Source organism: Rutilus rutilus (genome assembly GCF_951802725.1).
Source record: "Rutilus rutilus genome assembly, chromosome: 7".
Taxonomy (NCBI): Eukaryota; Metazoa; Chordata; class Actinopteri; order Cypriniformes; family Leuciscidae; genus Rutilus; species Rutilus rutilus.
The window spans coordinates 32,655,383-32,681,426 of NC_140221.1; the positions used below are offsets into that span (position 1 = coordinate 32,655,383).

General features: G+C 36.9%; 1 protein-coding gene across 1 annotated transcript in view; it reads right to left on the reverse strand.

The window, feature by feature from the left end:
• The window catches only part of zmat4a (zinc finger, matrin-type 4a), a 100,516-nt gene that overhangs the window by 15,467 nt on the left and 59,005 nt on the right, over positions 1-26,044 (reverse strand). The window contains exons 4-5 of the mRNA XM_084413296.1: positions 19,113-19,269; positions 9,806-10,030 (exon numbers count right to left, since the gene is read on the reverse strand). Coding sequence (XP_084269422.1) covers positions 9,806-10,030; positions 19,113-19,269 — 382 coding nt within the window. The remainder of the gene's footprint in view (positions 1-9,805; positions 10,031-19,112; positions 19,270-26,044) is intronic.

The following is a 26,044-nucleotide window of genomic DNA, read 5'->3' on the forward strand; positions in this document are numbered from 1 at the left end:
TTGTATTGGAGCCTTCTGCCTTCTTTTGCCTGCACACACCCTGACAGATATATAAAGTTCTCAGTCCAAAAGCACAAATATGGCATGAGAACATGCAAATAGCGCACAAAACCGGCATATATCATGTCCAAAGCTACGCCTGTAATTTCTCAGAGGTGGAAATGACGGAAGTGGAAATGACATTTTAGCGTTTTTTCTGCAATATTAGCACTCACTCATGTCAGGCTTAGCTACTTTTTGACTTATGTTGTTTACTCGTAATAAACAAATACATTATTTTCATATAATTCAACCGAACTACAGCCAAGGTGGAAATGACGCTGAATAAAAATATATACATATTTATGTATATATATATACAGTGGGGAGAACAAGTACTTGATACACTGCTGATTTTGTAGGTTTTCCTACTTACAAAGCATGTAGAGGTCTGTAATTTTTATCATAGGTACACTTCAACTGTGAGAGACGCAAAAATCCAGAAAATCACATTGTATGATTTTTAAATAATTCATTTGCATTTTATTGCATGACATAAGTATTTGATCACCTACCAACCAGTCAGAATTCCGGCTCTCACAGACCTGTTAGTTTTTCTTTAAGAAGCCCTCCTGTTCTCCACTCATTACCTGTATTAACTGCACCTGTTTGAACTCGTTACCTGTATAAAAGACACCTGTCCACTAGGGCTGAACGATATGGACAAAATTTCATATCTCGATTTTCATGCCAGATATCTCGATATCGATACAATACGATATGACTACGTAAGTACTAAAAAAACAATACATTTAGAGTTTGTAAAATACACACTGATGTCTATGGAAGAGGTAATAATAATCCTTTCCATTATAATTCGACACGTTTTATTCATATCAGATACACATTGTGTAAGTAACTTCAATGTTTACTCTATTCTATTCCCAGTTCACCAGCCACTTACTTTTAAGTATTTCGGGAGAAGTGGATGAATTCACGTGTTGTAAACATAGAGGTTGTAAATCCAACAGATCCGATTCTCTGAACTGCGTCTGCGGCACAAACTAACACGGCGGCGCCCATCGCACATACAGCTCAACTAACGCGATCGTTATAAAGGTGTTTAAACAACAATATACTTCCACTTGCATGTATTTGACAATCGGAATATCAGATATTTCATGCCATAGCTAACACATTTGTGAATATTCTGAATAAAAAAGGAAAAATGACATAAAAGCAGATCATCATTCATTCAGCGCTGTTGCTGCTGCGGTGTGTCACGTGACAAGCAATGACGCGTCACCATGGAAACGCCGCCCCCCCCCTCACAATATAGTTCCCACGTCCCTGGTAGTGTGTGCGCGCTGGCTTTAGCGGTGCATTCAAGGGCACTCGTAAAACTGATGTTTGTTGTGACTGCCAGAGTTGTATGCAGGGCGAGCGCGGAGAGGGGAAATCTATATCGTCTATATCGTTGCTTTTTTCGATAGTAATATCTTGAAAGTTCATATCTCGATATAGATACGATAACGATATATCGTTCAGCCCTAGCTCTAGTGAGCTCCCGCTGCCGTTTGGACTTTGAGCCGAGCGGATAAATGGTCCGTGTGGCGCGCGGTTCAAATGAGTTTCGTTCCACTTTTGGCGCATAAACATTATCGAACATTTATCAAACTCTTGATATCGTTTTAATCGAGAAAAATGATATTGCGATAATTATCGTGATATCGCCCAGCCCTAATATATTATACACACACATACACAGTATATATGACAGAGGACAGAGCAAGTTTGATTATTGCCTCAGCTCACTCTGCTATACAATAAAACATGGCAAAAATACAATAATATAGCATTCTGTCACATCACAGACACAGTAATACTTGTTGGACATAAATGGTCACTACTAAAAATGTGGTTGAGTAAGTAGCATCACTACTTATAGTTCGTTACTCCCCTGCAGTCTACCCGTTTTGTGTTGACTTTGGACAGCAAAAAGCTTGTGACTAACATGACACAGAAACACTTTGGCTCTCCATCAGTGCCGTTTCCTGCCTGCGCCCCCCGTTATGGATTGAGCGTCCCGTGTAATTGCTGTCATGTTGCACTAATGATATTGTAGCTGGAAAATGGCTTTTGCAATCTCCTCCACCAGATTGAGTTAAACCCATAAACAACGTTTGGAGGAGAAGGGCATGCAGAAATGTGTGTCTTACTGTTGATTCACCATCATGCTTAATTTTACTCATTCTCATACATCTTGAGTGTGCTGTTGATATGCACTTGCTGTGTATTACAGAAAAAAACTCTGACACTGACAGACCGGGAAAAAAGCCTTCCTTGTGCCTGTCTGTTATACCCAAGAGTCTGATTATTTCAGCCACTGGGCAGCCAGCAGGAGTTTTTAAAAGTTGCTAATCATATCAGCAACAGTGAAACTGAAAAGCACAGCAAAAAATGTCCTTTCCTTCCACAACTTTTTAATGCACCTAGATACACGATCATAAACAAAATATTTTTTGACTTCAGCAGTTTAACATTTGTACAATGTGCCTATGGTTTGTCTCAGACGGATGGCCCATAAAGAATCTGCAGATTTTGGGGTTCTGCCGAATTCTGTGAAAAGTGTCTTTCCGCTGAGTTGAGTCTGGTCTGCTGATGACCATATTCACAACTACAGTCAGTGTATTTTATTGGTGGGATAAATAAACCCCTCCTTATTATCCACACACACACACACACACTCCAGGGTACTGACATTGAAAGGATGTGGCGGAACCGTGTATCTTGTGGTGACTCCCAGCTGGCCTTTTGACAGGCCGCCGCACAAACGCTTTTTGAAAAGGTGAAATAATGGAGCACCGCCCAGGCATCCATCAATGTTGGCCATCAGTTCCGCTTGTCGCGCTGCCCACGGAACACATGAGCAATGAAGAGTCGACCAGTGCGTAACTCCTAGAAGTCTCTCTCATCTTTGTCGCCATTGTCTCAGATTTATTACTGTTAGCACAGAACATCTTCCAAGTGGGAATAGAGGAACCACAAGTGGAATAAATGAACTGAGATTGAATGTGGCCTCTTTGCTCACCCAGTTTACAGCTGGTTATAAATACAATACACAAACTTTCACTCACTTAAATAGAAATGTAGAAAGGAAAGGAAAGGATTTTTGTATACATTACATTTTGACCATTTGGCTGAGAATGTTATTCAGAATAAAAATGTGAAGAAGATGGAATGGAACCAACAGCTTGCAGAATTCCTGGGGCACAATAAAGTTTAATGATGCCTTCAGGGATATTATCACCTCAGGCTTCTCGTCTCGTCAGGACAGGGATCATAACACCACTGAACTGGGACATGCCCTGGGACATACTGAGATGTCCCATCTGTCGATCCTATAGTTTATCGAACTTAAACTACTTAGAATAATAGTTAGACTATTAGTCATTAACCATTACACACACACACACACACACACACACACACACACACACACACACAAACACACACATATATTTTAATTACTATTTTACCTCTTCCACATGCTCTCTCCACTCTTGCCTCAACATATCTGGTAATTATAATGCAGTACAGGACAAGCTCTCTGGCAAGTTGAACATTTATGAGCTTTAAGGCAACACTGGTTCATCTATTTTTACCTCCAGGCATCTGCCTGCCTGATGGTACAGAACAGACCTCGCTTTGACCCTCTCACTGAGCCAGGAGACCCAATATGATTGTAAGGGGAAATGAGAACAAAGATTTTTAAAATTATAATTACATAATTGTACATGGGCAGTGATTCATGCATGAGCATAAGGACAGAGGTCAAATTCAAAACATCCCATAATGATCAGCACTATGATTATCGAGCACTAACCTGTCAGACATGCTTGAATCAGCATGTTTTTATTGTGAATGAACAATGTTTATGCCACAAAGTTCCATGTGATTACATCATTAGCTCTGCTGTGTGGATTTAAATATGGGCAAAAATATGCTGAACAACAATGAATGAGAAAAATATGCCCATATTTGTACAGCGACAGGCAGATGGCATCTAAGTGGTGGGTAATTCAGCAAATGTTGATTCACTTCTGCTGCAGAAAAAACACATCAACCATATCAAATTGAAAAAGCCCGCGGCTAGTGCCAATATTTAGCAGTGCAAATATAATACAACACAATTCAATTAGTATCTTACCTGATTATATTCAAATAAGCTACTAATAATTACAGTACCTCAATTATGTGGTAAAAGCACCTTATATAGTTTACCCAAAATATAAAATTCAGTCATCATTTACCTGTATGACTTTCTCTTTTCTGCAGAAAACAAATTGGCCCCTGAATGATTCACATAAGTAACCTAGGTAAATTCACATAAGTAAACATGTGACCCTGGACCACAAAACCAGACACATGGGTCAATTTTTTGAAACTGAGATTTAAACATCATATGAAAGCTGATTAAATAAGCTGTCCATTGTTGTATGGTTTTTTAGAATGGGAAAATATTTGGCCGAGATACAACTATTTGAAAATCTGGAATCTGAGGGTAAAAAAAAAAAAAAAAAAAAAAAAATCGAAACATTGAGAAAATTTTCTTTAAAGTTGTCCATTTATGTTCGCGATTGTGCTGCATTCACTCACAAAAATAAATGTTTTATATATTTACGGTAGGACATTTACCAAATATCTTAATGGAACATTCCCAAGTGGATGCTGCACACGGGTGGTGGTTGAGGAGAGATCCCCTGATATGATTGTAAAGCGCTTTGGGTGTACAGTAGCACATATGAAAGCGCTATATAAATGCCTCATAAAAAAATTTAAACATGATCTTTACTTAATATCCTAATGATTTTTGGCATAAAAGAAAAATCGATAATTTTGACCCATACAATATATTTGTTGGCTATTGCCACAAATATACCCGTGCTACTTGTGACTGGTTTTGTGATCCAGGGTCACATATTAGCTATAGTGTATATTTTAAAAGTATAAAAACAGTTACAATATTTTTACAAATATTTTCTTTTGAGTTCCACTGACGAATGTAAATGCAACATGAAGATAAGTGAATGATGACAGAATTAAAACATTTTAAACGGTGCAAGGGGGTATGTCTTAAATTAGATATTTTTCCAAGACAGCTAGACAAAAATCATTTAAGAAACAACAGCTAACTTCTTACCAAAAACAAAGTAAAATTTCAACCAAGACTAGAGAATACAGCTAACATGTCACCTTAGCATGAAAACGCATTATCCACCAACACTCCTCGATCGGTTTCAGAGTGGCACGTGAGGCCAATCATAGACTGAAGCACTAGGCAGGAAGAATGTAATTGCACAGTCCTTCGGAGTGAAGATGCTGATTAACTGACGAGCCAAATTATATCTCCAATCTTGTCTTTCCAATTAACCAGCAGGACAGTGTTTGGATATATGGAACTTGTCACAGGCACTACCTGATTAGCTTGGTGATGACACTAAAAGAAAATAGCCATAATCACTTCTGAAATCAGATAATTTTGCATTATATCAGCATTCTTCGTTATAATGAGGACAGCTAAGCAGACTTGATTGATAAAGTGTGTGAAACTAAAGCTCTTTTCGTCAAAGGCAAACCAAAGCATTAACCAAAGTCCAGTTTTCAACATTTATTCCAGTCACTGTGTTGCTAAATATATGGCAATAATAAAATAACTGTCTAAAAACACGACGAAAAGCAAGTTAACATTCTGTTTTGTTAAAAATGTGCTGAAGACCTCAGTTTGATGTTACATAGTCGATGGTTTGTGGAATGTTGCTGCTTTGCAGTGTTGCATTGCAAGCATTATACTTTGATTGAATAGAGAATATGGATATATTTTTTATTTAGAAAACATAAAATGCTGTCAGTGTGAAAACTGCAACATGATAGCTGTGTGAGACTGTTAAATCGGAAAAAAGAGGCCTCTATGCATAATTCCAACACATTGCAATGATGGCTCAAATCACAAGGGCTTCCTCCACTCTCTATCAGAGTGTTGTGAAAGAGGAAAATAATCCCCATTTGCTGCCTCTTCTTCAAAATGACTATGGATTGGAGCTCTAATGAGTTGGGTTTTTGTTCAGTGTTAAGTGTTAAAAGGATGTGTTGGATGAATGCGAGTGTGAAAATAGCAACTACACACTCATATATGAGGAAAACGACTTAGAGTGAAATGCAAAAGAGGAAGAGACAGAAAATGAAGTCTGCTCTTCAGTTCACTGCAGAAAAACTAAAATGTGACAGGCTTTAGACACCTATTATTGCACACCACAAACATCTCACTGTACTGATGTAGTTTAGTCCCAGAGCAGGAAACATTTCTGTGCACTGAATATGTCGGTACAAACAAAATTAGGTCCTAAAAAAGCCAACAAGGATTAAATTAAAATAAAACTTAAAAGGGAGGAAAAACACCTGCGCACTAACAGCAAAAAAGATAAAATATATAGATATAAGTTATAAATACACATTTATAAACTACAAATTATGATTTTCAAATATCATGTATTAAGTTATTGCATATTATTGTATTTTTGTCCTTATATATTCAAATATAACTTCTGATCAGTACATCATGAAGAAGAGATGACCTCCAAAAAGGCCTGTCAAATATATTATTTGTATCATGAATGTGTGTATATTACAATTTATTTATTTATCTATTCTCCAATCAACTTATTTTAACCCATCTTTATTTCAGTCATATGTATCAAATCATATGTATTAATTACTTATATATATTTATTTTCCTTATTAGTTAAATATCTTTTGATCAGTACATCATGCTTGCTAGTTACACAGAAGCGATGACTCCAAAATTCTTTGTCAGTGCATCATAAACTGTATAACTGCACCAATCGCTGCATACAGTTGAAGTTCATAGTTGTAAAAAACTGTATGTATTTGTCATAATGTTCAACTGGCACCCTGATAGAGTACTGTACACCACCTGAATACAGTGCAGGAGAACCTCTTGATGTTTACCCTTCTTAAAGCCTGCAGAGCACAGAGGTAACGGGTAGCCCTCCCTTTGTGTACTTTAAATAGAGAGGTGCTGCAATTCAAAGCCGCAGGAAGAGAAAACGTGCATTGCACTCACAGATACACACACACACATTGATGAGAAACCACGCAGACATAGCGCTCAACAGAAAATCTATGAATATTTCATGATGTTGCGGTCTTCAAAGTGTGACTGCTGCCTCCCTCTCTGATGTTCTGAACAGCAGACAACACTCAAAGGATGCCCGGGACAGATAAATGCAAAGAGAGGAAAAGGAAGAAAAGTCTAAGGCAAGCAGACAGAAGGAGAAAAAAAAACATGGGATGGATACTGAAAGAGAGACAGAGGCAAGTGTTGTAGATGTTAACGCTTTGTGTGAAAGATGAGCCTGCCACCAGCAGCTCCCAGCCCGATGAATTAGGCAGCAAGTTCTCCTGCAACATTTCCCTCTCTGGCTGTTAGGGTGATTTGCCACATCATTACTAATTGATAATCACGTTGGAGAGAAGCCATCAGAGGCGTACTCCCAAACGGTGCGGTGTCTGCGCTGGAGTAATGACTAGGTGACATTAGTGGGAGACCTTTCAGGGCAGACAGTGAGAACAAGCAGCTGAGAGGAAAATTGCAGAGATGGTTGGCCCATCCATTTTTCCCTCCTTAACCCAGTGAAAAGGAAATGTGTATATGAAAGATTGAGTATGAAAGACAGTTGTGGTGCAGTATATGCTGGCTATTTCTACAGGTCCATTTTGGTCCAGGCCTGCCTGATCCACAGATGACAGTGTGTGACAGTGAATGCAAACTGAGAGCATCAGAAGTAATAACTGAAAGACAAACAGATAAATAAGGAAGGCTGGGAATGGTTGTAACACCATCAGTTTAAACCAATTTCAATTGAAAGAATGATCCTCTGATGAATAGAAAGTTCATTTATTTGAAATAAAAATCTTTTGTAACAATATAAATGTCTTTACTGTAACTTTTGATCAATTGAATGCATCTCTGCTGAATAAAAGTATTGTTAAAAAACTCACTGAACTGAAAGTGTAAAAAAAAAGAATAAAAAAAAAAAACAGGTCTCAGAAGAAGTTAAAGTAATACGACTTTCCCCATTTACTTTAACTGGACCCACAAATGTCACTTCCAAAAAACTGTGAAAGTGAATAACATCCTCACACATCTGTTACGATTTTTCCAACCTCTTAGCTGATTTAGAATAAAACGTTCCCTAAATGTTTCTTTAATATTTTTGTAATGAAATTGGGTGGATAAACGTGGGAAAATTATATTAAAGTTTGATATAAATAGAGCAAAGATTACTTACAGATGAAGTGAAGTGTGTTACAAAAATCCCCTCCCCCACTGTAAAGTATTACCTACTGTGCGTACAACAAACAGGTATAAAATAAAATATAAAACCTGATCATTATATGCTCTTGGAAAGTGTGAATAACTTAGTAAAATATCCAGTTTATTTTCTCATTCAGCACTCATCCTAATTGTTTTTCTATTTTAATCTTGTGCTGACTGAGCCTGGCCAAGTCTCCATGTGTCTTCCATTAACAAGGAAGCTCTGAATCCACCATCCATCACTCTAAGCTGGGGATAACCTTCAGTCCAAACAAACTAAACCCAACATCAGCACAGTCTCACAGCAGAAATCTCTCCAAAGCTTTGAGCTGTACCGGAGTGAGTCCTGTAGCTCTAATGAGTGGAAACATCCCATGTTAACAGTTCTGCTAGGCAGTGGAATCCCTTGCAGCAGTGGCCGCTGGCCTGGACTCTCTCGCTCAGCAGAGAGAACATTTATTAGTAATTGCTATTGACATAATGTGAGCCATGAGACAATGGGAGATCACACTCTTCATCCCATAGAAATTAATAGCCTGTATCGGAGTCTCTGGACGCACAAACCTATTGCTCTTATTCTCTTGGAGCCCAAGCTAGAGATGAGGCAAGGGAAGTAAAAGACACATTGAGAGGAAGTTTTATTGTATTATGTGAGGAGTTTCATTAATCTATCAAGGAAGTGAGCCCCACGGCACCAACTATCGCTCTGAGCTGGGAATAGCCTTCAATAAAAAACAAAGTGATATAACATGAGCAACAGAGATTTGTGACCTCACAATTTGGCACTGAGCTCTCATTCTTTGAGTAACAGTCACACAACTCCTTCTTTAAGAGAAATAAAGTTACTTTTAAAGACATCACAGCATCAAAGGAAAATGAGCTGACATTTGTGACATTTCTGTGCTGCATGATAGACAAGTCTTCAAATAAAATAAAAAACTGAAACCGAAACCATGATGCAAAAATGATTATGAAATACTTCAGCTTATGCACTACTTCTAGGTCACTATTCAAAATAGTAAATTTGTGACATCGATCAGATGATGGTCAGATGTTCTATATTTCTGGGGCGGGGCATAAATTGAAATGTAAATCAGTAATGTAAAACACACTAAGAAAGACTTCACGAAAACCACATTTTACAAAAATTCCATTCAACCCATTTCCCCATGAACATCAATAACCATATAACGACAACGTACCTAGTCATTTCAAGACTAATTATATGACACAGTATGTAATTTCACATAACCAATACATTTCCAGTCAGCTGCACTGCCCATTATCATCAGCATTCTCATTCACAGGACAGTAAAGCAATATGGATCTTTTATCATTCAATTCAGTGGCTCAGCCTGTAATGAACTAATAGCAAAAGTAATCATGCAGCCATAAACAGCAATTAAGACAGGGTTTAAAAGTCAGTACCTTTCATCTCTCCCATGTCTAAAGTCTTTCCTAGTTGTTCCAGCAGGTCTGCACGTGCTGCGTTCTTCTTGTGCTTTTTGCCATCGTAGTGTTGCTGTGCCATTCCAGGGTTGTTGAACCAAGCATTACACAGCTGACAGTAGCGATCAGAATCCCGGTGCTGACGGGTCGAGCTCACAGGTGAAGTTTCTGAGGAGGGTGTTTTCACTGGACTAGGTGGCACCTCTGAAGAAACAAAACAGAACAAGGCTTACAATAGTCATTTATTATTATTTATTTTATATTGGGTGTATTAAGACTTTGGATTTGAGCGCAATAGCAAAATATGCTGGGGGAAGGTGCGTTTAGTAAGTCTGCAGAGGTTTGGCAACCAAGGACAAGATGGTAAATTCTGTAGATTGCTATATAAAACTTAAGTCAGTGGCAGAGAGTCCGTGCTCTGTGTGACACACACCTAAATATTCTAGGAGAGATTCACCGCAGGCTGCAGGAGACAACTTTTATCTCCACATTTTCATTACACTCTCTGTACATCAAGTTTTATGTTGGACAAATTGAGAAAAAATACTGGTCAATAATATTTCTTGGCCATGAACCTGTACTTTTAATTATTTTTATTTTAAAGATATACACAGCGCCATTCAAAAGTTTGGAGTCAGTAAGATTTTTTTATTTTATTAATACTTTTATTTAGCAAGGATGCTTTAACTTCATCATAAATGTCAGTAAACACTTTTCATTGCTACAAAAGATTTATATTTCAAATATTGAAAAATGTTGTTTTAAACTTCCAATTTATCAAAAAATCCTGAAAAAAACTTACTGTGAAAAAGATTAAGCAGTGCAAATGTTTTTAACAATGATAATAATAACAACACGTTCCCTAAGCAGCAAATCAGCATATTAGAATGATTTCTAAAGAATAATGGTTGCTGAAAATTCTGTTTTGTCTTCCCAGAAATAAATTACATTATAATACATACATACACACACACACATATATATATACATATATATATATATACACACACACATATACATTTGCAACAGACTTCTGAAGGAAAAAAAAGCCTTTAGGCACCCTATGTAAACAAAAAATTGTTAAAAGAAGTGAGGATCAGAGAATGTTTTACTGTTTGTACTTCTTTGTTTTGAATAGCTCACATCACTTACATCATGAGGGGCAGACTATCTGTCTTAAAGAATGCAATGTTGCCATTTCTTATTACCCACTGGCACTGAACTTTGTTTTATTTACTTGCCAAAGCCAAGTCTTACACTCAATTGGAACTTGAAGAAGGCGATTTTGGACCCTGGTTGCAATCCAGATAGCTTGAGGATTTTTGGACCTATGTCTCCATAAGTACAAGCTCAGAAAGCAAATGAGAAACTCGCATACATTATTCCCAGCACAGTGCAAGTACATTTTACTGCTTGGATAACCCAATGAAACAAACTATGTGCGTTTTATTCTTGTTCACCACTGACTAGTTGGAAACTACTAGAGTCAAAAGTTATTTCTGATCTTGACAGCAACAACACAATTACTAAGATTGTATCTGTCCTTCTGTTTAGATGTGTATTCTGCTATACAACTAACGAGCCTTTGTCATTGAACTTTAACAAGATGGTGAAGCTTTGCACTGTTTGACCCACAACGCCAAGCTTCTTTACTCATTTTGCTGTATGCTTTTATGCATTCCTATGCATGAATGCCACCATCACATCATCATCAGTTTTAACACCTCAGTGGCTGTCCACTCTGCCATAGACAATGTTTACAAAAGCTCTGTTCACCATCGACATCACATCCTATTATTCAGCAGAGGAGACAATTGGAGCGAATAGACCACTTTGTGTCTCAGTTTGTCAGTGTTCATAGGTGTCACTGAGGGGTGACAGTGATCTGACCCAGTATCTTTTCCAGAGTTTCGACAATTCAACATAGACTTACATAGAACTTACATAGAACTTACATAGAACTTACACAGACTTACACAGAAAGTAAGTAGTCATTTACTAGTTAAGTTACAAATTATGGTGGAATAAATCGAACTCTGGTCTTCAGCCAGCAGCTGCATCACCCTGTAGCTCAAGACAGGACATTTATACCCTGCCAAAACTATTTAGGCCTAGTCCTTCAGTCGGGTTTTCACTCTTCTTTCGAGCTGGGTTGATACAAGTATAATGCTAGCTTTACTTGGGTCACAAAATTTAATTTAGGCAATTAACAACCACTGCTGCAAAACTGAAATTTGATACTGTAAATTAAAAAGCTATATGAGATGAAAATTTAATGAAGATAAATGAGCTGCCACAAGAGAGGGCGACAGTACATGAGCAAGCAACTTCATTTCAATAAAGCTTAATTTAGTTTATTTTTAACTGACAGTGATTCTCTGTCAAGAAATGTTGCAGGGCCTATCAGTTCATGTCACTTTAAAAACACAAAGAATTTGCATTAAAGCCATTAAATTAATTAGTCCTGTCTGAAGATTATTCACACCTCTTCCTTTAGAATATTTAGATAAACAAACATTTTTTATGTGTGGTAAGGCTAAGGCAAACCAAATGTTAAAAGTGCAACAAGCAAATACAAATTTAATATAAAAGAGACAGGAAAATAATGCACATAATGTGTTAAACTCCCTTAAGTCCTGGCTGCAGTTATTGGAGTATCTGACAGACTCTTGCAGTATAACACTATGGATATTAGCAGAATCCGGCACTGAAACATTGGAGTATTGATTTAGAAGCTGAGGGGTTTACAGAATGACATCCATCAAAAGGAAAAACAGGAAAGATTCTAGTTTCCAGGAAACAAACACAAGAGCATCCCTGTACAAGATAACCATTTCATTTTACCATATGTGTCTCTATATGTTTTTTATGGCTTTTTTTTTTTTATACAGGGCTTATACAAGCTTTTTGACATTATTTACTAAATTACTTGTACTGTTGTGTTCATTGTTCCCTTTGAGTCATGTGTCACGTAGTGAAATTTAATAGTTTATAGTGTTGTTTTAAGTGTCACTTTCACTTTGTTTTGTGCGTGGAATAGAATATGTGGAGATGAATGTCTTGATTCATTGTTATATCAATGCATGTACTCAAAATGCCATATTCTGCACAGATCCTCATTATAAAACATTGCTTGCGTGGCATTCGAGCAATGCATAGCCTTACTTGTGTGACAGTTTACTTATTTGAAGAAATATTGTGAAATATTATTACAATTTTAAATGTATTTTTATTCCTGTGATGGCAAAGCTGAATTTTCCGCATCATTACTCCGATCACATGACACTTCAGAAATCATGCTAATCAGCTTATTTGATGCTCAAGAAACATTTCTAATTATTATCAACGTTGTGCTGCTTAATATTTTTGTTTTTAAACATTGTTTTTCAGGATTCTTTGAGAAATAGAAAGTTTAGGAGAACAGCACTTTTTGGAAGTCTTTACTGTCACTTTTGATCAATTGAATGCATCCCTGCTGAATAATTGAAAAATTTACTGACCCCAAACTGTTAAACCATAGCATATATACAGTATACACTGTATACTACTGTTCATAAGGATGAAGTTGGTGGTGTGAAGTGGAAATATCAAGCTGGGCATATTTAAGCATATTAGATGAGCCCCCACAAAAATGATAAAGGATAAATTGATATATTCCCAGGAAATGTCTCCAATAACACCATCACTCACCATCACTAGTCTCCCAATGCAGACAGCAGTGTCTAGCCCAATGTAATTACAGCAACCCTACTTCTGCCTTAACAGTCCGTCTATATTGCTTAAATTACATTTTGTGCCACGGGCCTGTGACGCTAAAGTCATTCATTACTGCCATCTCAGTTTTAATGTTCTCTTGGTCACTACGGGTGGCCTCAACCTTGTTCTTAACCGCTATTCCTCGCTCTGTTTTTGGCATGAAACCAGCTCTTTTACATTATTTTAGTGTATCATTAGCACCTTACTATTCACTCCCCCCACTGTGCCTCTCATTGCCAAGCTCAGGAAGGATTGATGAGCATGTCTGAACCCCAAAAGTTGGAAATACGTCCATTCTTCCATTCATTTGCTGCCCTTTGCCTTCTGCAGTATAAAAACACTTTAAAATCACTTAGAAGGCTCCTGAGTATCCCTGGCTAAGGATAGGCTAATAAATAACAGGAATGTAATTAGGGACAGAGGAGGGGATAGCGGGTCAGAAGTGAAAACCTTTGTGCTAAAGAAAACCTTCATAATGCAGTTATTGAAATCACTTCAAGTTTCTTACATTCAAAAAATTCATTTCAGGGCCAATGCAGCTGTAAAAAGATTGACCAGCAATGCGTTTCTGTCTTCTTTATAACAAACAATACTCTGACACTAGCAGGCAGGAGATATGAAACATTAATGAGATTCTGTGGGAGGAAATAACAGAGAAACTTCAGGTAATTCCAGGTGACAGTTTAGGCAATAAGGGAAGAGTCATCTATCAGGAGATTTACTGCAGGCACAAAGACAGCTGCAAGATTTGGGTGACATAAAGATTGAGAGGGACATTCTGAGAGATCATTCATCCAAGCATAAGACCTGCTCAAGTCATATGCACAAAACTTTGTTAGGTTGATTTCTAGGCGACAATTGCTGCACCCGCACGTCTGCACACTTTTATCACATTCAGTTGTGGGGGAAAACATGCAAAATATCCGATATATTTAACCAACGAACATGCAAGGAGCAGGGGATGAGTGTACAACTATGTGAATGATCCTTTGTCAAACTTTACAGATTGCCTTAAGGCGTAGATATGAGGTTTATGCTGCCTTCACGTGTTACCTGAATTAACGTAAATTCGTACTGACTCAGAGGTTGCACATGTACAAGTCATAATTTCCAAGTCAATATTTTAAATATCAGAAACCAATTGATGTACATTTTATATTTTTAACAGTCAAAACATCATGAAACCGTCAAAACACCAACATTCCATTGTGCGTACAGTAAAGCTACATTTTTGTAAATGTCTTATTTACATTCTAACTACATTTATATTATATTTCACCCAAATATACAACTCGTGCAACAGCCTTGTAAACAGCTATGGCGTGCAGAAAATGGCATGAACCACCGAATATGCAATCTTATCCTAATGCAATGAAGGTATACAGCTTGAGAGAATCCATTTCTGGATCAACCAGAACAGGATCAAAGCCTTCTTTTCTTCTTTTTGTCTTTTTAAATCCTTGCAGTTATCTGCTTTCCTCTCTGAAAGAGTCCTTACAGGAGTTTCTGTACAATTTTCTCACTGCAGAATCTCATCCTGTTCCCTGCATTATAGAAGATGGAAATTTTTGACCACATATTTGGAATATTTTACAAAGTGAAAGGGTTTTAAAAATAAAGAAAATTGAATGCTTCTTGAAGACACTGGAAGATTTAAAAGGAAATTGTAAATAATATTATATATTATAATTAGGTATCAAGCACAATAAACTGCTGTATATCTATCTAGTCTAGACACACATATGCATGAACAAAATATAATTTCCCCATATTTACAAGAGGCAAAAACATTCAGTAACAGGAAGCATAGACAAACAGACCTGATGGCAAAACACCCTGCTAAGTAACTTGATAAGATGGATGTAGTAGCCTCAAATGTCATGTATAAAGACGGATGTACATGCAGGGTCAATAATAGATGCGGCCTTCCAGTGGTTTCTCATTTGTCTTAATGAATTCAGAAGAGGAGGGGGAGAAAGAGACAGAATGTTTTGTGTTATTGGCTGATATCCGGCTAAAACAACAGTGTTTCCCAGGAGATGAGCTTGGCTCAGGGTCAGTGGCTTCACTCAGCCGCGTCACTTTCTGTTATGCAGAAATCAATAAGGGTCGCCTGTGAACGGCCTGGTATATTTCAATACTGTGGTAGAGCCACTGAGATCCAAACCCATCACACAATACAAGTTTACTTCATAAAAGTATCTTCATTAAGCATTAATTAATTGTGTGCAAATTTTTTTTTTAATTGATCCATTCAATTATTCAAAAATACATTAAAATGTAATTGATAAAGACAATGACTTGAATACACATCTATGACGAACATGATGTTTTTAATTTCTAAAATTATGTTGCCATGTTGCCAAGTCTCAATGTCAAAGTGGTGACCAGAGATTGTGATTTTAAAAGATTAAAAAAAATAAACGATAAAAAACCTTTGGCATACTTTGGCTTTTTATAAAAAGGTCATGTTAGTTCAGATAAAATGAGTAATAATTTAATTTGAAAAGTAGGTTTGAAGACTTTCTGAAATGTAATGATTAAGATGTGTACTAGTGTTGTCACGATACCAAAATTATTGTTTCGATACCGATACCAAGTCAAGAATTGCGATTTCGATACTTTTTCGATACTTTTCCTGAAAAGGGAGAAACACTCTCAAATATCATTGCTGTGCTTTATTTTAAAACCGGGACAACATTCTAATCATATAACACACTAATAAATGAACATAATGAACAGCAGATATATTAAACATTTGAACAAAATATGAAATATCAAAATATAAAAAATAAATTAGAGCAATGACATTCAAGATAAAAAAATAAAAAAATAATAAATTTAGCAGCATTTTCTCAGTTATCATAAGAAACATAAGAGTTACCGGTAATAACTTTATCTTGATTCTGAACTTTGAATAAAAATATGAACAGCGATTATATTAAACAATGTTTAATATTGGTAACATATGATAAGCCTCATTGGTGATATATTTGACATACGGGGAGAGAGTTGTGGAAGGCCTATACTTCATGTTAAACATAAATATATAGCAGCAAAGACAACGTCGGCAGTGTTGACGGCAAAATAGGCTACAGAATTCGTTCTGTATTGAGAGGTGCAGTATTTGAAAATTGATAATATTTTTTTTTATGACATTTATATCTGCATTTATGTCAAAACCTAGAGACTTTCAAACATCAAAATGTCATTTATTAATATGTATTCCTGTCAAAATGACAGAAACATCTTTTCCCATTCTATTTTGCCTGGGAACGCTTCCAACATGCTTGCGTGTCGCGTGAAAAATAGGTGTCGGTTCTATTTCTAGCATGCACACGTTTTCCGCACGGCTCGGGCGCGCGTCATGCAGGCAGTGTGCTAGCTCTAACCTGTTAACAAGGGAGCCGAAATAAAAACGGACACGCCACGCAGCTGAGACGCTCACGCCACGCATCCAGTGTCGCCGAACTTACAAATCTGGAACGCGGTCATTCTTAGAAGTATCGATACTAATAAATTTAAGAATTGTGACGTTTTTAATTTCCGAAAATCGCAATACTTTTGAAGTATCGGTGCACCGTGCAACACTAATGTGTACTCGAGATTTATGGAAAATATTGTATTTCTTTATGCTTGACAGTTTACTCAACATTGTTTAGAGTAATTAAATCAAAATTGAAAATGGTCTAAACATTTTTCATAAATTAAAACAACATGAATACAAAGATTACATTTCTAAGAAATGTCACACTTGTGTTTCGAGCTAGATAAAAAAAAAAAAAAAAAAAAAACATTTTCAAGACATCATCATTTGTCATTGACCAGGAACAGACTTTGAGGTAGTTCTTGACAACATTTCTAATCTAAAAATCAATAAACCACACATTCAAACATCACCTACCTAATGTCTTTCTCTCAAAAACGCTTTTTGGCTACTGTGAACACATTTTGAGGAGACACTGCAACATGTTTACAGTTTGTCCCCAGATTGTCAGGGCACTGAAAAGCTTACTGAGTTTAAAGAGAACTCCTCTCTGCTCAGTTAAGCTGGGCCTGAGCTCGTCTGTCTCAGTATGCCACATGTCAGAGGGATTGATGGTCTGCCTCAATCCCCTCAGAGTGGGACACAAGCCTCGTCTGTCTCGAGCCATCAGACGCAGATGGCACAGCTAATGATGGCATCAGTCAGTGACAGGAAACATGGGAGGAACAAGCAGAGAGAGAGAGCAAAGGAAAAATCAAGACTACAGTAGCAATTCATTTTAAGCCAGACATGCTACATAGCCTTGTATTCAAAATCAGACTGTGAAAAAACTGAACCACTGAATTTTAAATTAACATGGCACACAAGACCATTAAACAATAACACCCACCATTAGGGTTGATAAGTAAAGGATAAATATACAATCAGTCTGTCATTATTGCAAATTGATCCCATTCGGGGGTGATGTATTTTATTATAATTATTAAAATAATTAAAATAAATCAAATAAATGTAATAATAAAAATACCCCTAAATAATAATACTAATTATTCCACTAACTGCACAGCCAGTAAATGGGCATGACATTTCTGAGACCATGGGAGTCCTGATCAACCTGTCAGTTTTTATTCAGTGGTAAGACATCCCAGATAATGGTCAGTTATGTTGTGTTGCTATGGACAACAACATGGACCAATCAGAATCAAGTACCCCACAGTGATTTTCATCCACCAGTCTGCCTTGTACGCCCATTAGATTACATCAGTTTGATACACAGAGTGTATCTCAAGCGTTAGAATTGTGTAATTGATCCTAAACACTGGATGTGATGTGGTAAGCCTCCTAACTATGCCATATGTGGCGCAGCTGTCCATTGAAGAGTGCAATTAATAGACACATTGGGCATTTGGCGGCACAGCCAGTAGGAAAGCTGGTGAGTAATGGATGCTGAACAGAACTGAGAGCCAGTGTAGTCTCTCTCTCCAATGGCTGAAATTGAAATGACACACGAAGCTTCTCTCTACTGTACTGTATTTCCTTTGTGTGTCCTCCTACAGGCAGATGATTTCTGAGAGCCCACTGATCCCCGAGTGTTTCCTGCTCATTCTCGACACAATCTCACACCCGCTATAAAGAGCTATAAACTGGTCAGAAACCTAACATGCACAGCAAACAGCAAAGCACTGCATGATAGAAGCATAATGCAAGAATGAACACAGACATAAACACAAATATGCAGACAGTGTGACGACTATTCCTCAAACACACTGCTTTCAGTTGGCTGCTTCCATAAAGCTCCTTTTATAAAGCCGCAGACAGACACATAGACCTTCTTCCTCCTTATTTTTAGGTCAATTACCCCTGTAGGCAAGTAGGCGGTGAGCACTGATGTGCAGTGCAAGGCTGAGAGTGTCCGGCTCTTTCAAACGCCTGCCCTGATCCTCCAGCAACACACAGTCTTCTCCGATTGATCTCTTCATCATATATATGCACCCTCCCAGAGAACTTTTTAGTGCTATGTGTTTGTGAGTGCGCTACGCTTACCTTTGGCTGTTATGGCAGGCTGTTCGCCCAGCAGAAGTTTGAGCCTTTTAGCATGGATCTTGCCTTGGTAATGAGACTGCGCTACCACAGCTGAAGTAAAGGACATGTTACACAGCGTACAGCACTTGTTCTTATCCACATCTCCCTCCTCACTGCCCTGCAACACATCAGACACATTTATAACGGTCAGAAGGTCAGAAAGAGCAAGGGCATGGGGTTGAAAGAGGAAAGCAAGAACCTAGAACATTTATCACAGCACTTTTTTCCCCCCCAGGAACACTTGAGGGTAAATGTGCTGCAAATATAACAAAGTGAAGAATGAAAGCAGGAGGGGAGAAAAGGTCTCGGCTACTTTGGGATTGCTTATGTGGTTCCTGGTAGGATGCAAATGGAGGTGATTTTACAGTAATAGGGCCAGTTTGATTGAACCATCACAGGCATAATTTGAAGATCTCACCCACTGACTGCAGTACGATCTATTACACATTTTATACCAAATAGAAGATGTGAAATCTGTGAAGCCATTTCATGACTGAGTTCATTTTCTCAGTGGTACATTCATAAGTATATGTTTGGGCTGAAGATCCAATAGAATTCACTTTTAGTGATGCATGATTTCTGGCCTATACCAAAAAGCCAGCAACTAAATATGGTAGATATTTAACCTCTATAAGATTTTCCCTACAAAAAAATAAATAAAAAATAAACAAGGCATCTCAACATCATAAAGTACAGTATGAAAAATGGATACTCATTTTGAGATTGGTTAGAGATGACACTAATATAAGAAGAAAAAATGTTTCTTGAGCACCAAATCAGCATACAATGATCACAGCAATGACTGCTGAAAATTCAGCTTTGATTAAATTTAAATGATACACTACTATTTAAAATTTTGGGGTAAGTAGGTTTTATAATAATAATAATAATAATAATAATAATAATAATAATTATTATTATTATTATTATTACTATTACTACTACTACTACTACTACTACTACTACTACTACTACTATCAAGCATTTTAATTGCATTAAATTGTTTAAAAGTGACAGTAAAGACATTTATAAATGTTACAAAAGATTTCTATTTCAAATAAATGCGCTTCTTTTGAACTTTCTATTCATCAAAAATCCAAAAAAAAAAAAAAAGTATCACAGGTCCCACACAAATATCAAGCAGCAAAAACATTACTAATAATTGAGCACCAATAATAAACAGATCACCAAATAAGAATGATTTCTGGAGAATAAGGACACTGAAGACAGACATGAATAAATTACATTTTAAAATATATTCAAATTTTAATAATATATCACAATATTACTGTTTCTACATATTTGTGATGAAATAAATGCAGCCTTGGTAAGCATAAGAGACTTCTTTCAAATGTGAAACAAAAAAAAATCTTAAATTATACACATTTATACGATACGCTACCCATATATTCTGCATACCTAATCACTTTACAAATTAACTTATGCCCTCCACCCCTGACAGATATACCAACTAGTACCTTGGATAAACCCTACTGGAATGGCTCCAACATCCCAAGAATACAATAAAGACACCAAACCTGATGTGATGTCTTTCTTTTTTTGTTTGTCATTCCAACTCAAAGGTCTTCTCTTCTCTTCCTTTCCCTAAAACATTGTAATTTTGTAAAGCTTCCACTGTGAACTTTGTTAGTCTTTAGCCTTGTTGGATGTTCCTTACAGGCGTTGTAGCTGTTAACTGTAATTACAGGGACAGACTTTATATTGATGGTAATCAAAAACAATGGTTGCCCTACAGCTCAGTTTCCAGCTCTATGAATAAAACAAGGAACTAATTTACATAAATTTTCCAGCAATTTTGTTCCATTGCCACGGAGCCTTGGACTATAGGAAGGGTAAACTGGTGTGACACAAGTGTAGTGAAAACAGTCTTAGGTTGTACCTGGAGGCATTCTTACACAAGCATGCAAACACACAAACTCACTCTGTCTGAGCAGGAAACACATCTTCCTAAATTGCAGAGATGAAGAGACTGCATTTAGAACTGTGTGCATGACAATCTGAAGTACTAGAAAAGAGAGTGAGACAGGAAGAAGGTCAGAAGTATTTTCTCTACGCATGCAGATAGTATACTGGACACACATTACAAAACATACTACATCTGCAATGTTGGTGTTGTCCAAAGTATATTCTTTGACTTATGACATATTAAAAACCACCATGAAAATAATTGAACCATAAGGAACAACTTTCTTGGCTCCTATAGCATTTACACTTCAGGCTCACAGGCTTATCATCAGTAAAAAACTTTGAAGCTATTTTTCTCCATTCTAATGTAGATGTAGCTACTACATTTCGCCTCTGAATTCTGTATTGTTTACTTCATTTAATACACTGCTTTTGCACACTGTGTAGCAGGGAACTATGCACTTAGACTCAAGACTGGTCTGTAGAAAAGCATTGTCTTCTTTGTAAGCATCATGGAAGCCAAGCACCCTCAGTGCTAATGGAGGGAGCTGAAAAGACAGCACACACAAAATCAGCACTTCTCCAAATGACCTTGATCTGTGCTCCAGTATGTGCACTGTACATTCAGCTTTCCATTTATCCACATATACCTCAGCAGCTCTGAAAAGCAGAATCTCCCACACGAGTCCTCGAACAGTGCATTCAGTCTTTGTGTAACAGCGACATTCACAATATAATACAGCAAAATGAAATCATTAGCAAAATCAAAACATAATGACTTTCCATTCAAAGCAAATTTGATAAAGTATACGGGTGTTAATGACTGTCATCTGCAAAGGTGTTGGAAAGTCACCATGTTGCAAATTTGCATTGGCTCAAAGTACTGTAGTTTAATCGTTAAATTACTGTGTATGCTTGTTTTAGACATTCTGAAAGTGTATTTGATATGCACAATGGTGCAAATTACCCTTGGAAAGCAAATTTGCATTGGTTAAGAGCATTTTAATTGCTAAAACAATTTTAGATATTGCAAAAATATTAAGTTTGAATTTAAGCTAAAATTAAAGGTGCAGTAAGTGATTTCTGAGAAACTTGTTGAACACTGTTGATGAATACACAATACAAGAGTGGATGTCTCTTTATCAAAGCAGAAGCGATGCAAAATAATCGTTTGTGAAAAATAAAGTGAACATGACGAATGAACGTCAAGACCAAAAAATGTACCGTAAATCCTCTAATAAAGGCCCGGGCCTTTATTTTACTCAAGCGCATCGCGGCCCAGGCCTTTATTGGAAGGAGGCCATAATTAGAGACAGGCCTTTATTTGTATTTGAACAAAACGGACTACCAGTAGAATGAATAAAAACGAGATTTTGTGTCTATTTTAACCTATAAAATACTAGGTTAATTTATTGAAAACGTACAGTTAGTTACCATATAACATTATGGTATGCATACAGAACATTAACAACAAATAAATATAATATAAATAATATTTTTTGTGAAAAGCAATGATTCATTTTGAAACAGTATTTGTTCCAGCAGTAGTAACGTTAGCTCCACAACAGCACGCATCTGTGCATTCATTGATTTCATTCATTCATTCACACACTAGAAACGCATGTCTTTTTGCGTGTAACTTACAGACACTATTGCGATTAGAACAAAGCAAATAGAACTGACCTATTTCTCAGCTGGATCCGTTGCTCCTCGAAATAATACTTCCAAGCACTTCTGAGGTAAATTTTCCAGGATTATTATTACTTAGATAGATGTGTGTTATCCAGCTGATTGTGGGTGTTCAGGTTTGCGTGGATCGCCTCAGATTATTTGCGTTTGAATAACGCGCGCTCTCCGTAATTAAGAGATCAAAGTCAGAGTATTTTGAAACTCGTTTGCACTTAAGAAAAAAAGCGAGCCTATCGCGCCAGTGCGATTGTCGATCCCAGGGGGTTAAAAAATAGATTTTCGCCAAAAATCCTCTTTGGCTCCGCAGCTGCCATGGTAAACAACATTAGCCTACCGGTGACTGAATTCTCACGTGCGAGTCAAGAGCGAAGTGATTGACATGACCAGGCTACCATAGCTATGGCTTGGATTCATTAGCAAACATTGCCCCCCTGTGGTATTTGCATGTTACTATCACAAGCATAATGTTGTGGCCTGCCCAGAAAAACGTTGTATCTAATAATAGCCCCGGCCACTATTAGAGACCGGCCTTTATTTACCTCCGCCAACAGCGAGACCGGCCAATGTTAGAGACCCGGCCACTAATGGAATACAGGCCACTATTAGAGGATTTACGGTACATACAGTACACAAGAGTATACAAAAGCAAGAGTTCATTGTTAGTCGCCAGCACACAAAGCTCCAGACAAACAATGACACTCAAAGCCAATGCTATTTATGTATGGAGCAGAAACAACAACACCTCTGTTTTTAAGGCCTTCCCACTTTAGTCTCTCCAGCGCTGGAAAGCTTTTCTAAAATTAATGTGGGTCCTAAAAGCTCTTGCCCGATCATAACCCTTTTTTCCGGTGATATTCCTCTGACCTTTTCTCTTTTGTAATGTCTCTCAGCCGTCTCTCTTTCTATAGTCCTCCTTCAGATCTCCCTCTTGCTCACTCTCTCTCCTCCCCCATCATGAGTGGATACGCCCCCTACTGCTGATAGACTAACATGTGTGTTGGTGTTTGGTTCGATCCACTTTCAACAGCATTCTTCAAAAAAATCACTTACTTCACCTATAATATGCAATTAAAAACTGCTAAATGAAGACTTTATGAAAGTGACTTTTACTTAAGCACATTTATTTTTATTTTAAAAAGGTTAATGTTAACAAGTGGAAAGATGGTCCACCAAATTCATGCGTCAAGATACTTTCTTAAAGCCTATGCCCGGTTTTATTAACAAACAATCAAACATTTTTTTACATTTTCTTCTTTTGAAGAAAATTTGGCATTGAAGGCATTCTGGTGTGACCACCAATCAACCTGGATTAAATCAAGTCCTGTACTACATATTTTCATGTTGGCTGTTCTGTTTCACTTGGAAATACATCAAATTATGAAGGCAAACTGTATCATGTTAACCCTTTGGCCACCTTGTTGAATAAAGGTGAATTGGACTTATTCAGTCATTAAAGATTAAATTATTGTTGTGCAGAAAAAATATACTTACACTGTTACACACCTCAGGTCATTAAATTTTTTTACAAAAATAAATAAATGGGAAACAGGCATTTTTTTTATAATTGTATTATTTTTCACTTGATTGAGGAATACTAAAGGTGGTTGATGTCCAAAAAAAAAAAAAAAAAAATAATAATAATAAGCGTGAGGGTAATGGCGTCCCGGGTCACTTAAAACCAGAGGTATGCGTTTAAGGGTTAAAAAATAATTTTGACTTTAAGATGAAAGAAAAATAAATGCGTATATCCATGCATCAAATCCACAGTCAAAGGCAAAAATTCACAAATATGTATGTGCATGACCAATATATGTTGAACAGAAAAATGACATCCAGGAATCTTCTATAAGAAAATGCAACACAAAACCCCTGACTCAGCTGTATCCCTCCAGATTTAATCTCCAATGTGATTTGTCAGATAAGTGCGGCTCACTTATTCTAAAGCCATGTGCAAAGCTGAAGATAATTACACATCTGAATATACGTCTACACAGCAATTCAAAGCCTGTCACTTAGAAAGACGCATTGCTCCCCATGCAAAATGGATGTGTCCTTTTCATTCATGCAATAAAATAATCTTCTTTTTTTTATCTGTAAGCAGCAAATTCATTTTTCTGTCAACACAAAACAGTGTCTTTCCCCAGAGCTTTACAATAATAACAATATTATTACAACTTCAATTGCTGAAAACAATCAGGGTATAAAAGTTTTGCATCTTCAGAAGACTGTTATAAACTCCATGCCACGCTACTTTCCCTTCTTTGTGAATTTTTAGTAGATTTGTAAAATTATGTAAACTTGCTGTGTCATTTAAGGTATAATGTGTAATTTTTAATGCCACTAGATTCACCATTGTTCAGTCAAAACTGTGCTAATTCATCAGCAGAGCACACTTCAGAGGAAGCAACAAGCAAATGTCTTACTTATTGTTGTCCCTACATATTACAGTGGGAGAGAATATTTTATATTACACACATCACTAACTGAAAATAAACAAACACTGCATGTCAAAGAAATGCAACTATGACCTGGGTACACAGAACGCTCTCTATAATTATTTTCCTACTCAAGATTAATGCTTGGTGAATGCTTGTTTTCTAATGCAGCCCATTTACACACAACAATTAAGCTTCTTTGCATTCAACAATCATCAGCTTCAGCGATGCTAATCTTTTCCCATGAATAACCTTCGCCAACTCTACTCAGTTTAGAGCATTATTCCATTTTGGGTTTTAGCTAATGATAGAGACAGCTGAGAGGAGACAGAAAATAAAGGAGGGAGAGTAAAACGAGAATGAGAGTGGGACCAGTACATGACACATGAGTAAAAGTTTTGCATTCCCCCGAGAAACTTTATGCAAAAGGTTTTGAGAACAAGTTTGCCTTTAAAATTGCTTAACTTATTTTGATGAGTTAAAGCAATGTAAAAACATATGGTTATAACTTATAACTTATATCTTATATACACCTACAAAAATTACATGATTCATGACTTCCTTCTTTCAGACGAATACAAGTTAAATAAAAAAATGTCCTGGCTCTACCAAGCTTTATAATGGCAGTGAATGGAGGATATGATTTTGAAGGCCAAAAAAGTGCACTCGATATCCTTCATAAAAGTACTCCACGAATTAGAAGTCTAAAATTAGATTTTTTAAAGAGAAATGTCGGAGGAGCTTGAGTTTGTTGCCCAGCCCTATTTGTTTGAACTGCAAGAGGTGTCAAAGCTTTCACTACTCCTACATCATATATCATCAAGTGTTACTCTTCTGGCGGTA